Source organism: Miniopterus schreibersii (assembly GCF_964146895.1).
Source record: "Miniopterus schreibersii genome assembly, chromosome: 2".
NCBI lineage: Eukaryota > Metazoa > Chordata > Mammalia > Chiroptera > Miniopteridae > Miniopterus > Miniopterus schreibersii.
In genome coordinates this window covers 110460311-110475240 of record NC_138102.1, presented here as the reverse complement: position 1 = coordinate 110475240, position 14930 = coordinate 110460311, and the positions used below count along the sequence as shown (strand labels likewise).

The 14930-nt window shown below is 42.0% G+C and overlaps 1 protein-coding gene across 1 annotated transcript in view; it reads left to right on the top strand.

Annotated features, from left to right (window-relative positions):
- The window catches only part of PLEKHG7 (pleckstrin homology and RhoGEF domain containing G7), a gene marked incomplete at both ends in the record, with an annotated part of 59696 nt that overhangs the window by 25919 nt on the left and 18847 nt on the right, over positions 1–14930 (top strand). The window contains 6 exons of the mRNA XM_081127759.1: positions 860–900; positions 5250–5348; positions 6052–6195; positions 9632–9727; positions 10296–10397; positions 13962–14075. Coding sequence (XP_080983885.1) covers positions 860–900; positions 5250–5348; positions 6052–6195; positions 9632–9727; positions 10296–10397; positions 13962–14075 — 596 coding nt within the window. The remainder of the gene's footprint in view (positions 1–859; positions 901–5249; positions 5349–6051; positions 6196–9631; positions 9728–10295; positions 10398–13961; positions 14076–14930) is intronic.

The following is a 14930-nucleotide window of genomic DNA, read 5'->3' as shown; positions in this document are numbered from 1 at the left end:
AAAAGTCCCTTGAGCACACCCTTTGTAGTAAAGGCCCGCTGGTAATTGCCTCCACCTGAAGTATTATGCAGAGTCCCCTGATGAACTGAACAGAAAGAGAGACAAACCTATACGACATCTATTTTGTATACTGAGTCATCCAAGCACCTCACCTAAACCTAAGAGAGAATTCCCAACTTTTTCTGGGTAACATTACCAATTTATGCAAATGACATAAAAATCAGGAGTCCAAACCTCATCTCTTAACTTCCTGATGATCAAAAAACAGGAATGTGTTATTGAACAATGACTTTTTTCTCAACTCAGAGCAACTCCTAAGGACTACTTGGATGGTGGCTAATAGCAACAATAAACCCCAACGTGAAGGTTGGTGATGTGTTGATGTTCCTATTTCGGAAGTCTGCATTTAATCGCACCTGGGGATTATCAGGTGCACGCAGTCGCCGAGTCTCAAGTTTGGTCTGGACGAGTTTCTGGTAGAGAACAGTGTAAAAACGAAGTCCTTTCAGTCCCAAAGTTCTGTGACTCTCTGTCTTAAATAAATTATTCGACATCTTTATTACATTTCATAGATTTTTTTCCCCCGAGTGATAAAGAAAAGGAGGCGGAAAAATACTCTAGTCAAGAAATAGGCCAATATTACCTTCAGGTAGCAAAGGAATACCAAGTTTTAGGTTGCAACATCACTTCCTTCACTCATCTGCATAAATATAAATATTCATTCTGTGCATTCTCAGGAGAAGGGGAGTTAGAGCAGGATGAACTCCTTTTGGCTCATTTGAAAAAGCAGGTTTTGTAAAGCACTCCAGTCACTAGTTACTCAAAGTCCTAATATACTTTCTTTCATTTCACCCACCAGAGTCCAAAAAGCCACGATGGCCTTTCTCCAGGAGAGGAGCGGTGAGTTCTGTGCATTGTCATTTTTGTTTCAATTAAGTCTCCTGTAGCTAAGGAAGCAAGAAGTGCCTGAAGAGCCCCTTTATCTTCTCATGATGGCAGATGGCATGTGAAGTTTAAATTATATCATCACATTCATAGTAGCAACTACAGAACATGCCAAATAAGGCCATTTTGTGCAGCAAAACAGTGCTAATTGCCAGTGGTGCATGAGTTCTGCAAAAAAACAAAGCAATCAGAATACTGTGATGCTTTACAACTCTAAATTTATAACTTGATGCAGCTTCTGAAACAGCTCACTCGATAAAGTCAGCTTGCACAGGGTTCGCCCCACTTTGCAGTCAGTGCTGTACTTATTGGGAACATTGAAAAATTAAAGAGCTATTACAGAAACAGATTCCACAAATACACTTCTATTTCTGGGAAAACCAGTTGGATTATTCCTCGCGTGTGTTTTTTTAATTCATTCTTGCTAGCATCAATTATGAAAGAGTCATAAATTAATATCAGTGGTCCCTGATTCTTCACTGCCTATGACAAGGGCTGGCCACAGTGCAGTCCTTTCTTCAGGCATGCTGGGGGTAGAGAGAAGGAGCCTTCCTGACCACAACCTGGCTCCTGTTTTTGTAGGAAGGGGAGGGACTGACTCTGTTCTCCCAGCAATACCAGTTGCAATACCATTTTTAAGTACCGTAACTAAATTAAAAGCTCTCTGACGTTCCAATCCAGCTGCTCCACTTACTATTCTGTGACCTTGGCCAAACAAATCAACCTCCCTCAGCTTCAGGTCCTTCCCTGTGAAAGCTGAGGTGATAGTGCCAGCCCCTGGGGTGGCTGTGATCAAATAATGCGTGTGGGGCTTACTCCAGAGCTGGGCACATTTTAAACATTCAATCAATATTGACCATATTATTGGTAGTTTTATTTGTAATTAAGGTTTAGAAAACTACTTATTCCCATAATCAAGTACCTGAGTGACTTACACATTATTTTTACAAGCATAAAAAATTTGTATGAATGTCTGTCAGCTCCAGCTGCTATAACAAAATACCACAGACTAGGCGGTTTAAACAACCAATAATTACTTCTCACAGTTCTGGAGGCCGAGAAGCCCAGGATCAGGGGCCAGCATGGTAGGAGTTTTGGCGAGAACTCTCTTCCTAACTTCTAGATGGTCACCTTCTCGCTCTGTCCTCCATAATGGAGACAGAGCTCCAGGGTCTCCTCCTCCTCGCTAACCTCACGAATGGGGTAGTGTCCTTATAAGCCCTCCTGACATCATCTAAACCTACTTACTTCCCAAAGATTCTATCTCCAAATACCATCCCTTTGAGGGGTTAGGGCTTTAACATATGAATTTGGGGGAATGGGCAAAAACCCTCAGCCATAGAGACAGTCTAAACATTACAAGGTAGTAAAATTTTAACACCATCGTGAGGAAGCCTGTTTCTCACCATTCAGTCTCATTTTGCCCCTCCTTAGGGACCTGGTTTGACTTTTCCTGGCAGGCCTGAGGCAGGGCCTGTGGTACAAGCTTCCCTGGGCTCCTTCTCATTCAGATGGAGGCAGGGCCGGTTACCAGCCAGGTCCGGGCTCTCAGGAGAAGGGGACTGTCCCACCAGCTCTCCTGAGGGCTCATCCAGAGCAGGAAAGCTCTCAGGGCTGCCTGGGACACAGAATGTGCTTCCCGTAGGGATGACCTACCTAAGGAAGGGATGCTCTTACACGCTGTCATAAATGTATTTTTCTCCACAAAGAAACAATTCGTTCCACATGTTGGGTGACTGTTTGTGCCCAACGCTGGGCTAGGCTTCTCAAATGTGGAGGTGCCCATTATCAGCTCATAACTGAGAGGGTCAGACTGACGTGTGAATTGGTGGGGAAGGAGTGATAAACGACTTGCACAGCGCTGGCCCGGGGTAGGCGGCGGTGGAGATACACAAAGGCGGATTCATTGGTGGGATGGCACAGTGACTCGGCAAATGCTCTCAGTCACCAAGGGAAATTCACGCCTCGAAGGCTCGCTCTCATAAGGACGCAGGATCTGGGCTCCTTCCAATCAATGTGTCTACTTGGCCCTTCATCCTTTCAGCCGTATTTATCACGTAATTCATCTCCATATAAGTGCTAATCCACATAAATGTAGCAAACACGCTGCTAAGTTATAATGTATTTTTCTGACCTATTACACATTTCCCCTTTTCTTACCTTTCTTCCCTCCTTCCTTTCTAATGAATATTAGTAATAAAGCAAACAGATATACTGTTTAGCATGTCATCAGGAGCTGTTTCTGTTCATGCGTGTTCCTGTTCGTGCATGTTGTAGTTTACACGCGGCAACTCACTAATCCTCGCAACAGCCCAGCAAGGCAGGTGACATTATTATCCCCATTTCACAAATGGAGAAACTGAGGTTCGGAGAGGTTGAATAGCTTGCCTGAGGTCACACAGCTTATAAGCGGCAGAGCTTTGATTGGTCCCCAGGAGTCCCAGGCCCTCTGGCTCTGAGTCTGTTTTAGCCCCGACATTGAATTGTTCCTGCAAATGTGTGGCTCCACAACCAGATCTGGACACTCCCTCCTCCTCCCTCTCATCAGAGCTCTCATGGGCCTTGTCTGTTCTCACAGATTCAAGGCCATCTCTTTGTCAGCCACCCTAAAAAGTATATATTCACATTCACACATCGCATATATTCATTTTGCTCCAGTTCCACGCCATCGGTCCCTACTGAAAATTTCCATTCCACCCACCTCTTTGTTATTAACTTTGAGACTCCAGAATTAAGTTCGGTTCTTACTCTTTATGCTCTGTATCCTCTGAAATACCCTTCAAACTCTTCTCCTGGCCTCTCCTTGCTAATGCCACCAGATTGGAAGCAACAAGGCTTCCAACAGTGGGTCCATTGCTCTAAAGAGTTCATGTGATCTCTGAAAAGACTGTCCCCTCCTTTCTCACTGGTATATCCACTGGTCAGGAGGTGAGTCAGACCCATGGAAAGCCACAGCGAGTGCCCTGCAAGGCAGGGGCTGGTGCCCACTTTCCCACAGCTCCAACGCTGCTCCCATTGTCTCGGCTCCTTTCTTTTCCAACAGGCTGCTGACTTTTTATTTCCACAACATGCAGTTACTATGGTTTCAGACATCAACAAAAGGCATATGTCCCAATTGCTGTAGGCAGTCCCCAACCCTCTCCAAGATTTCTTTGCTTCTGGGGAAGTTAATGAGTCTCTAATAGGTTTTCTCTGTCAGTGCCCTAACCCTAAAGAGAAGCCAGCCACAGCCTTCAGCACATTCTGAAACTGTGACTGGGTCTCTCCTGCTCATTAACAGAAAGTTGAATAACTTCCACCAAACTGCCTTAGATCTGTGCCAACATCGTGACCCTGAGGCAACAGAACAAGTTGAAAACTTATTTGTGATAAACACTCATTTGAAATGCAGCCAAGTGTCCCTTAGGAAGCCTTACACTTCATTTGACAGTTTCTTCCTGGGACAGGTGGTAAAATGAATGTTTTTAAGTAGATAATTTATGATGTTGCAGCAGAGTATTTAATGAGTCAAAAAAAACTCACAATACACTAAGTTTAGAAAGCAAGCTACCAAAGGATGTGCAAATATGACACCATTAAAGATTAATTATAAATACAATCAGAAGAAGGTTTTCAGTGCTTATCTGGGGGTAAAGATTACAGGTAACTTTGATTTTCTTTGTGTTTTTCTTTGTTTCTCAAATTTCCTGCAATAACCACATATTACCTTGTAAGCAGATTTTTTAACTAGTATTATTAAAAATAAAAATGATAACAAAAATAAGTGGGTGGTTTCATCCGAAGGAAACTGGTTTCCAGCATATCCTAATATTCTTTAGCAGTGAATTATCACGTTGGGCAGTTCCTTGAACACTCTGGGCTTTACCCAGTCATCTGCTAACCGAGGGGTGGAACTAAAACATCCAGGTACCTTCTGATGCTAAAATCCTATAATCCTGTGTTTGGAAAGGTTAGAACTGTGAAAGACATTGTATCATCCCACAGGGTGGGTGTGAGGCCTGGAGCTCATCTATTTCCTATATAACTGTTGCAAGCCTTGGATTATTTTTTTTTTCATTAGTAAAATGAGAGGTTTGGATCAGACACCCTCACCAGCCTCTGTCCTCCAGACCTCACATTCTGTGGACCCATGGGTCAGACTATGGCTGAGAAATGACTTTGCAACTGATAGTGGCTTCTAGACAACATGTGCAGCCTGTTCTCATGCATGTTAGAGAATGAAAGTACTGAAGATGCTGAGGCTTCTGAAGTCGTGTCCTTGAAGAATTCGTGTTTGCAAATTCTGTTTCTACCCATTTTTTAAGCAGGGCAAAGACAAACACAAGCATGCGTCTGATCTGGAGAAGTGCCTCTCCTCTGTGAAGATTGCAGACTTCAGGGGCTATGAGTTCCACAGCCTTAAGGTATCGCACCAATTGCTTACTGAGTGATATGGCTTTTTTCCTTGGTTTAGTTATTACTTTGTTGCCTTTGTTCCTATAACAGCAAAGTACAGGAGAGGAGCACAGAGCTGGGCGGAATCAGGTCTGCTCGCTAATGCATACGGAAACCTCAGGAAGGCGTTTCATCTCAACTAGAACAATGGATGCCAGAGGCCTGTGCAAAAGTTAACAGTGGTGTTACTCTTACTCACCTCAGGGCCTCAATTTCCTCTTTTGAAAAATAACTTGCTTTTGATAAGACCATTTAAATGTCTCTATAAACTTTAAAACTCTCATTTCATGTAATTCATTTCAACAAGCTGTAGCAGGGAAGCCTGGAACAGACTTCCCAGCTCTGGGTTTAGGGTTCTTTGAGGTTTTTTGCAATAGACTGAAAAAGGCTCATGAAATTCCCAAGCATAATGCAAAACGACATCAAGTTGATTTCCTTTTTACTTAAAATAAAATAATGTATGTCATGCATCCCAAAACCATACAGAGAGAACCGTGGTTTTGGCAGCTTGAGGAGCCACTGCCGAGAAGGATGCCGGGGCCTGAGCAGGAAAGCATGGTTCCGTGGATGCGCGTGTGCTCTTGACATACTTAGTGCAAGTCAAAGCAAATGGTGAACAGGTCGACCCATCGAGGTGGAAATGTTTCATTCCTTTTTTCCTCCCATTTGCAGGGTAAGACCTGGAATGAAGTCGTGGAAACACATCGAAAGCTTCCTACTGATCAATTAGACTTGAGAAAGCAGCAAGAGGCCGTGTGGGAACTGTTCACAAGCGAATGCACTTATTTCTTGGACCATTTATTAGTTCTTAAGATGGTAATGCTGGGCCTCATTTTTGTAGGAGATGGAAACTTGGTTGGATTTAGGGAGATTTGTTATCCCCTTTCACACAGAAAAAAAAAAAGTTGGGAGGTGGAGATGCCCCTCTTTTAGGCAATCTTAAGAAAAAACTTTTTAAAATATATCTTTATTGATTTCAGAGAGAGGAAGGGAGAGGGAGAGAGAGATAGAAATATCAATGATGAGAGGAAGTCATTGATCGGCTGCCTTCTGCACGCCCCCAACCCGGGATGTGCCCTGACTGGGAACTGAACCAAGATCTCCTGGTCCATGCTCAACTGCTGAGCCATGCCGGCCAGGCAATCTTAAGAAGATTTTACCTACTTTTTATCTACTACTTGTTTGTCTCTTCGTTCTTAAACATAACCTCTCAGGATTGGGGAGTTCTGAGTAAACTAGTCCAGATCTCTGTCTGATGTCTGAATCTCCTCTGCCCATTCTTACCCTGTGTTTATACACTCCTGGAGTCAGAGGGCTCACAGTCACCCTCCAGGCACCCACTTCCCCAGCTCTTGCTCCCTCGTGAGCAGAGCCAGGAGCATGCCTTTTATCAGCTGTAGGGCCACAGTCATGAATTCCTGGGCAGCCATCCACATGTAACACAGTGGGGGTGGAAGACAGATTATATTTGTGACATCTGCCAGGTAAATGGTGTCCTGAGGTTGTGCAGTGCCACATCCCTGATCTGGTGAGGCTCTGAGCAGATTATCCTAAAGAAGAACCACAGGGCAAGGATGACAAGGGAGCCATTGCCTTCCAAGACCACAGGGGAGGGAGAGCCATATTGCTCCCAAGCTTGCCTCTGCCCATGAGCACTTTTGAATCCTACCTTCTCTCTTACACAGGAAAAAGCACTGCGTAAAAAAGCACTTACGGAGACCCAAGTTCAAATCCTGGATCTGCTTCTGACTTGTCATGTGACCTTAAAAAAGTCTAGTCTTCCATTTCCTAAACCATGGGTTGGGAAACATTCTCTATAAAGGTCCAGATAGTAAATACAAGGTGGGGCAAAAGTAGGTTTACAGTTGTTCATGTGGAAAATAATACAATAATTAATAAATAATAATACAAGAATAAATTCTGTGTCTGGCATACTCACAACTGTAAACTTACTTTTGCCCACCCCTGTATTTTAGGCTTTGCAGACTATGTGGCCTTCGTTACAGTTACTCAGCTCTCTGTTGCAGTGCAAAAGAAGCCATGGGTAATTTATAAAGGAATGTACATAGCTGTGTTACAACCAAGCATTAGTTATGAAAACAGCAGGCCTAGTTTATCCCACAGGCTGTCCTGAGCTATAAAAGAGGGATGACACTACCATTTCTGGCTGCCTCATAGCATCTGAGCATGGTGAGCATCTGATCAGTTTCCTTTGAAACCTATCAAGTGACATACTAATGTCAGTTATTATTTTTTTTTAAGTAATGTTTATTGTCATCACAGCATTGAGTAACAACAAAATTTAAACCACTAAGAGACTCTGAGAAAATGGAAACTAGGGAGTATATCCTTAGGATACAGAAAACTAGCTTAAATAATGCAGGAATTTACAGCCCATGTCAAGTCCAGAGTTGGGAGAGATTTCAAGATTGGTTTGATCAAGGAACTTAAAACCCAGGACAAAATTTTTCTCCATTGTCATTCCTGCCTTCCATGGCATCAGCCTCATCTCACGGCTGGCCTCTGCTGTAGTCAGAGAATGGCTGTTTTCCCTAAGCCCATGGAAGGAGAGGGGAAAAAAGAGAAAGAGACGGGATCTATTTTCAACATTCATAGCATAAGTCTTGAATTTCTTTCTGATTGGACTGCCTAAGTCACATGCCCACTTCTGAAGCAACTACTCCGGTAAGGAGGGAATGCTTATTTGGTTTAAGGCAATCAAGGCCCACCCCTGGGAGTAAGGTCTGCTTGCCACATGGCACATCAAGGCCTGGGGAAGAGACGATACTGAGATGATGTCAGGAAAAGGAGCATTGAACTGGGCGGTAACCAACAGCTGTTCCCTGCGGAGCACGAACCCCTGAGCCCTATCTCCATTGCCCTAAAAAACAGCACAGAACTTTCTATCCCACTGTTACCTGCACAAGCTTTTCGAGCTGGCATTTTCTGTTTAAAAAAACAAAACAATTTGAGTTTATTTGTTTTCCAGTGTCCTAGTACATTTAGAGTGTACATGTTTTTCCTTTTACACAATCAATATGAGTTGCCCAAAGTTTCTTGTAAATTAGAATTGACAATTAGTAAATTCAAATAGTAAAATGAATATACTGAAGTACTCAATGTTTTTTTAAGTTGGTAAAATTTTCAGTAAAGCAGAAAATAATCTTGTAGCAAAAAGACATTTTTTCTAAAATTTCCAAATTTATCTGTAGTAGTGACATCTGTTTCTTAATTATATGTTTCAAATGCTTGGATAATGACAGATTTCCAGACTACCAATACTAACTGTATGGATTTGGGGAAGTGCTTAGTCAGTGGTTCTCAAAGTGTGCTCCCTGGACCAACAGCATCATAATCACTTGGGGATTTGTGAGAAAGGCCTGTTCTCAGACCCCATCAGAGACCTACTGAATCAGAAGCTCTGGGGGTAGAGCCCAATCTCTGGTTTAACGAGGCCTCTAGATGATTCTGAAGCAAGTTCAAGAACCATTCACTGCATGAATTAGGTAATATGGCAATGGACTTGGAGAAGCTTGGCATCTAAAGTCCAGTCTTTTTACACCTAAAATTCTTGAGATAATTGTTTCCCTCAAATGCTTTATCATGTTTAAGCAAAGCATTCTTATTTCAAGAAATTGATCTTTCTTTTGTATATAGGCTCAGGAAAGATTATCTGTGAGGATTGTAGTTCTTTCTTGACTTGCTGTAGAGTAGTCTCCTACTGTTTGAAAGTGTCAAACCAAGAAACAAGAGCATAAAGGCTTCCTAATGTTTTCATTAATATTTAATGCCTTTATCCAAATCCAGACATCTTACCAGTTACCAGATATTAACTCATGAATTCTCTATTTTTAATTTCCTAAAAGTAAAAGACATTTGGATCTTTTGCAGAGCAGGGTATAAATGAGAACTCAGCATGAATGTTGTTATGGTCTCACACTAGTGCTGTTGGCAAGAAGAGGACCTGAGAGATTTCTTGACGCCGGGAGGCAGAGAAAGCCCATTTGAACAGATTATGTTCAGCAGGAATGTTGTTAGGGACCCCATTAGCAACAACAAAGTCCTGCAGAAGAGCACGTCTCCCATATGTTCTATGGGGCTTAAATGTCATTTGTATTTAAGAAAATTCTTAAACCTTGAAAATACTGATTTCTAAACTGTTTTGTAAAGGAGGTTTATGTTTAACATTCTTGAAAAGAGCAAGTTTCAAAACTGAAAAACAAAGTAATGTGCATTTTTTTTTTTTTTAAAGATCTTCATGAATACACTAAAATACCTTCAAACTTATGAATATCTTCTGGATGTGGATTTATGGAGGCTTTTTGCAAACCTGGAGGAGTTAAGTCAGGTGAGCCAAAGTAGAAAGACACCAGGAGACATGTTTTAAAATTCATCGGAGGGATCATGAAAATGCATGTTTTTCCTATTCTTGTGGCTTTATTCCACACTGAGATATAAAATATGGTTTGTTGTCCCCATATGATCTTATGGTCAGGAGGTCAGGTTAATAAGAAGGAAGGAAACCTAAACAGTCATTGACATCTTGCCAATAGATCGCAGATGTCAGCCTTCAGTAGCACTTTTCATTTTAGCTTGGCTGTTTAAGAAAGTAAACATATCCCCAAGATCTCCTTAACCTTCATAAATGTTTATTCTTAAATGAATATCCTTTACTCACATATTATAAATAAATAATACCTTTCCTCCAAAAAGGAAGAGAAGAGAGATTACAAAAAGAATTTATTTATAAAAAAACTTTTAAGTAAATATATATTGAAAAAGAAATAAATCTGAATTTTGCCAGGAGGTAAATTTGAAATGAGAAAGAGCTGTAGAATGATATTTGAAGTGCATCAAATATTTATTCCTTCCCCTGGATGTGCGCCTCCTCTTGTTTTCTCTCTCTCTGGCCCTAGACGAGCTTCGGTTTTGTGAGCAGTCTTTCTGCCATCATCAAGGACTACTTCGACGCTTCCGAGGCCTCACCATCGGTGGATTTCATTCCCGTGCTCAAGAAGGTAAAATCCTTCTGGGAGACCTGAGCTTCATGCAATAAATCCACCCCCTCCCAGAATAGCTGTTAATATCTACTTGACTTTTTGTTTTTGTTGTTCTTGGGAAAGTTCCACCAGCACCCTCTCCCACAAAGGAACCATCCTTTTCTCTGCCAATCAATGTTTTCAAAAATAACTTGCGGATTCTGTTTTCCCATTGTCACCTCTGCTGTGTGGGTTTTATTAACACAGAAATGTGCACACGTGGGAAAGCATTTCCAAGTCGGTCTTTTAAAGATTTCAATTTAAAGCAATATTCATGGCAATAGTTTGTGTAGGCTAATTACATGGTTCAGTTGTTTTTCTAACAAGAGTGCCAGTCTTTCAAACCAAAAAAAACCCAACCACACACAAAATAAACCTTCAAATCCATCAGCACCCTTAGTAGGACCTCTGCATCTGCAAGACAAAGAAAAGAGGAAAACCTGTAGCCCTGGTTTGTTAGATGCTATTTATTTCTTGAGTAAATATTGGAGCCTCTTCCCTACTTTTTTTACTTTGAGCTTTTTAATACAGTTTCTATCCTCGTTTAGCAAGATTTGACTTCTTACAATCCACTTTAAAAAGCATAGACTGAGATTTATTGAGCACTTACTAAGTGGTTATATGTGGGGCCGATACCTTGTACAGAATCATGTGCAAAACCAGGCACACTCCTACTCGTTTTCAGTCTAGGGGAGGAGAAATTAATTCAATAATAATAGCAACAATTAAAAAATCTAACTGAGGTCAATGCTGAGGAAAAAAGGAACATACATATTAAGAAGGAAAGCTTCCAGGCTGTGGCAGAGGGTGGGGTAGTAACAGGCAGGAAATTCTTCCTGGGGGCAGAGATGTTTGAGGTGAGACAGGAAGGAGGAGGAGCTGTTTAACAGGCAAAAAAAAAAAAACAAGCAGAAAACTAGGTATAAAGTAGGGAGATCCTTATGTGAACTTTAAAACAGATTTGAATAAGAGAAACAAGAAAAAGAATGTCAAATGTTGGGAAGGAGCTAAATTCTTAGGCTCCCTCAATTTATTTAGAGTCAGAAAAATTTTTAATTTGGTTTTAAGCAAATAGTCTGGAGAAATACCAGCTTCTCATTAAAACTCATAAGCTGTCTTAGTTTGTTCAGGCAAAGACAAAATATTGCAGACTGGCTGGTTTATAAACAACAAATTTATTTTTCACAGTTCTGGAGGGTGAAAGTCTGAGATTAGATGAGGGTTCTCTTCTTGTCAGACTTCTCTTTGTATCCTTATAAGAACATTAATCTCATTCATGAGGGCTCCACCTTCATGAATTAATCCTCTCCTGAAGGCCCCACTTCTTAATACCATCACTTTGGGGGTTGGGATTCAACATTTGAATTTGAGGGGGACACAGACATTCACACTATAGTGTAAGTGCGCCTATAGCCTACTAAAGCATGGGATATTAATAGACTATTTTATTTATTTTTATTTATTTATTTATTTGTTTATTTATTTATTTATTTATGTCTATTGATTATAGAGAGAGGAAGGGAGAGGGAAAGAGATGGGAACATCAATGATGAGAGAGTCATTGATCAGCTGCCTCCTGCATGCCCTCTGGTGGGGATCAAGCCTGAAACCTGGGCATGTGCCCTGTCCGGGAATCAAACCTTGATCTCCTGGATCCTAGGTCGATGCTCAACCTCTGAGCCACTCCTGGCTGGGCTGGACTCTTTATTAAAGGTCTATAATACAGCCCTCAAATGAATGTTTCATACTACAGGTGTGCAAAGATGGGTTACACAAGTTCTTCCTAGATTTGAAAGGTCCTTTATCAGTCAGGTTCTATTCAGTTGCACCAGAGTTGTAGCACTCCCCAAATCTCAACAGCTTGGTTCTTCTCTCCCTTGTGCTCTGCTTCTACTTTGTCACTGTCCTCTGTCTGGGACCCATGCTGCGGGAGCAGGCACAACCTGGAATGCTACCAGTTGCCATGGCAAAGACATAGGAGAGCGGGGCAGAGCACTCACTGACTCTTCAAGTTCTGCCTGAAGCAACACAGGGCAGGTCTGTTCACACGCTGTCAGCCAAGGGAAGTCACATGGCCACGCTGGCCTCCAGCAGAGTGGGTACACATAGTCCTCCCCAGGAAGGGGAGATAAGTGAACAGTAACAGCCTCACCAGAAGTTCACCAGAGGGGAGATTGGAATATTTTATATTCACTCATGAGCCATGTGAGCTAGTCTCTGAAAAGGAAACTGAGGCTTGAGAGGTTAGATCATTTGGCCAAGGTCATATAGCTGATAAATTGTGGAATCAGATTTCTAAGCCTGACCATATATGGTCTTAACAGTTGCCTCCTAGCAATGAAGTTTCTCAAGCATCTCAGTCCCTTTGCTCTCCAAGCTGCCAACACACGTCCCCTCCACCCCCCAAAATAAATTCACACTGTCTTTCAAATTACTCCTTGCTGGAGCAAAAACTTGACATTTCCCCCCATAGTGTTTTCTCCTCTGTCTTATAATAAAATACTTTTCTAGATTTTCGTTATCTCTGCCTTTATTGTTGTCACTTCTTTTAGTGACTTTTTTTTTTTTTTTAATATATCTTTATTGATTTCAGAGAAAGAAAGGGAGAGGGAGAGAGAGAGAGAAACATCAATGATGAGAGAGTCATTGATCCCTGCCTCCTGCACGCCCCTCACCAGGGATCAAGCCCCCAACCCGGGCATGTGCCCTGACCGGGACCCGAACCCCGATCGCCTGGATCGTAGGTCGACGCTCAACTGCTGAGCCACGCCCAGCTAGGCATGACTTTTTAGTCTGGGTCTGTTTTCGCTACTAAATGCAATTATAACATTACCAACAAGTCTGTCTTCCTTCTCTCATTCCACCACAGGATGACACTATTAGATATTCATTAATGGGACCCATTAGTCATTACGTTATTCAATCTATCAAGGAGTACATAGGCTTTGCAATGTGGTAGACACTGTGAGACCCTGAAGAGAATGTCTGCCAGTAAGGAGACAGAGCTTGTGAAGAGAAAAGAATGACTCATACCCAAGAAAGACACTTAACTGAGACGCTGGCACCATGTGCGGTGTGCTCAGTTTGATCATTAGAGAAACATATACATACATTTGGAAGAGGTCCTCAAATTTGACTCTACAGTTTTAGAAGCCAACAAGAGAATTAAGTTCATGGATATTTTTGAGGAAGAGTTGATGAAAAGTTAAATATTGTTACTGACTATACCAGCTTCACATCAAACAAGAGCCCTGACATCAAAGGCAATGCTGGTTATCAGGTGCCATGCAGGGAGTGTAGACCTCAACACAGCACGATTAGAAGCAGAGTGTGAAGGGGGGGAAGGTGACTTATGGAGGAGTTAACTGTTTATTATGGGAATATGATTTTTTAAAGAATGTTTGCCTTCAGATAACCTACCCACACAGTCACAACCCCTGCTTGATAACGTGGACTCCTCCACTGTCCCCCGCTCTGGTTGGTGACGAAAGTGCAGAGGAAGAGAAAGTCAGTCCGTGCTCCCCCTCCGCTCCTCTCTTACAGTATTTCCAAGGGAGCCTCTGTCGGAGCCACCAGACCTACTGCTTGAACTACTCAGCCGCTGTCTTTTATCTTGAGAGCCTGAGGCAGAGAGATGACTTTGGAATTTATTTAAAAGTAAAGTACCATTTTCTTTTCTTTTATATTTTTCCTGAGATTCTTTGGGGTATAATAGGAATCATTATACCCAAGTTACGTGGGAAAGAAAAAAAAAAGATGAACAATACATTTTAACTACAAACCTGCTTGCCTCATAAATCCATCTTCCCCTGCATGCCGAGGAATTTTAAATTGTGCACATCTGGAAACGTTATATCATCTAACGTCCCTCCTAAGATTTTAGCTGGAGATAAAATTGTGTCATTTGTTCATTGCTGTGTTTGCGAACAAAATTGGTATACTATAAGGAGAAAGCTAGAATAAGAAGCCAGGCTTTGTTTGTGACTAGAAGTTTGGCTCTTGTAGGGTTTGGTCCCAAGCAAGATTCTATTGCACAGGAGCTTAGAGAACAGTTTACATTATATTCTATGTGAATGGCATCCCCTGGAGCACATCGTAGAGCACAATGAAAATGTTGCCCCTGAAATTGTAGCTATGGGTTCCAAAGCATTAGAGCAAGGAATTTCTAAGGACAGTGAGCATTTGCTAATTCTTTCCAGCCAACATGGAAAGAATTTTCCCTGAGTTCATCAGTCACTTTGACCCCTCTCTTGACATTTTTTTAGTATGAACTGTACCTTTTCAGTATAATACCAGATCCTTTTTATGATCCAGAGAAAATAGTCCAAGCCTTTTCATGAAACTAGCTCTTCCGGGCAGTTGCAAAAAGCCCCTTGCAGAGAGGATCACCTCAGAGGCATAGAGTAAAGGCAGCCGGGGTTCCCAAGGCTTACCTGTGGCCTGGATATGCCAGGAAGCCTGGGTGTGGTGGCTGAGAAAGGAGGAATAACCTTGGGGGAGAGAGTTGGCCCT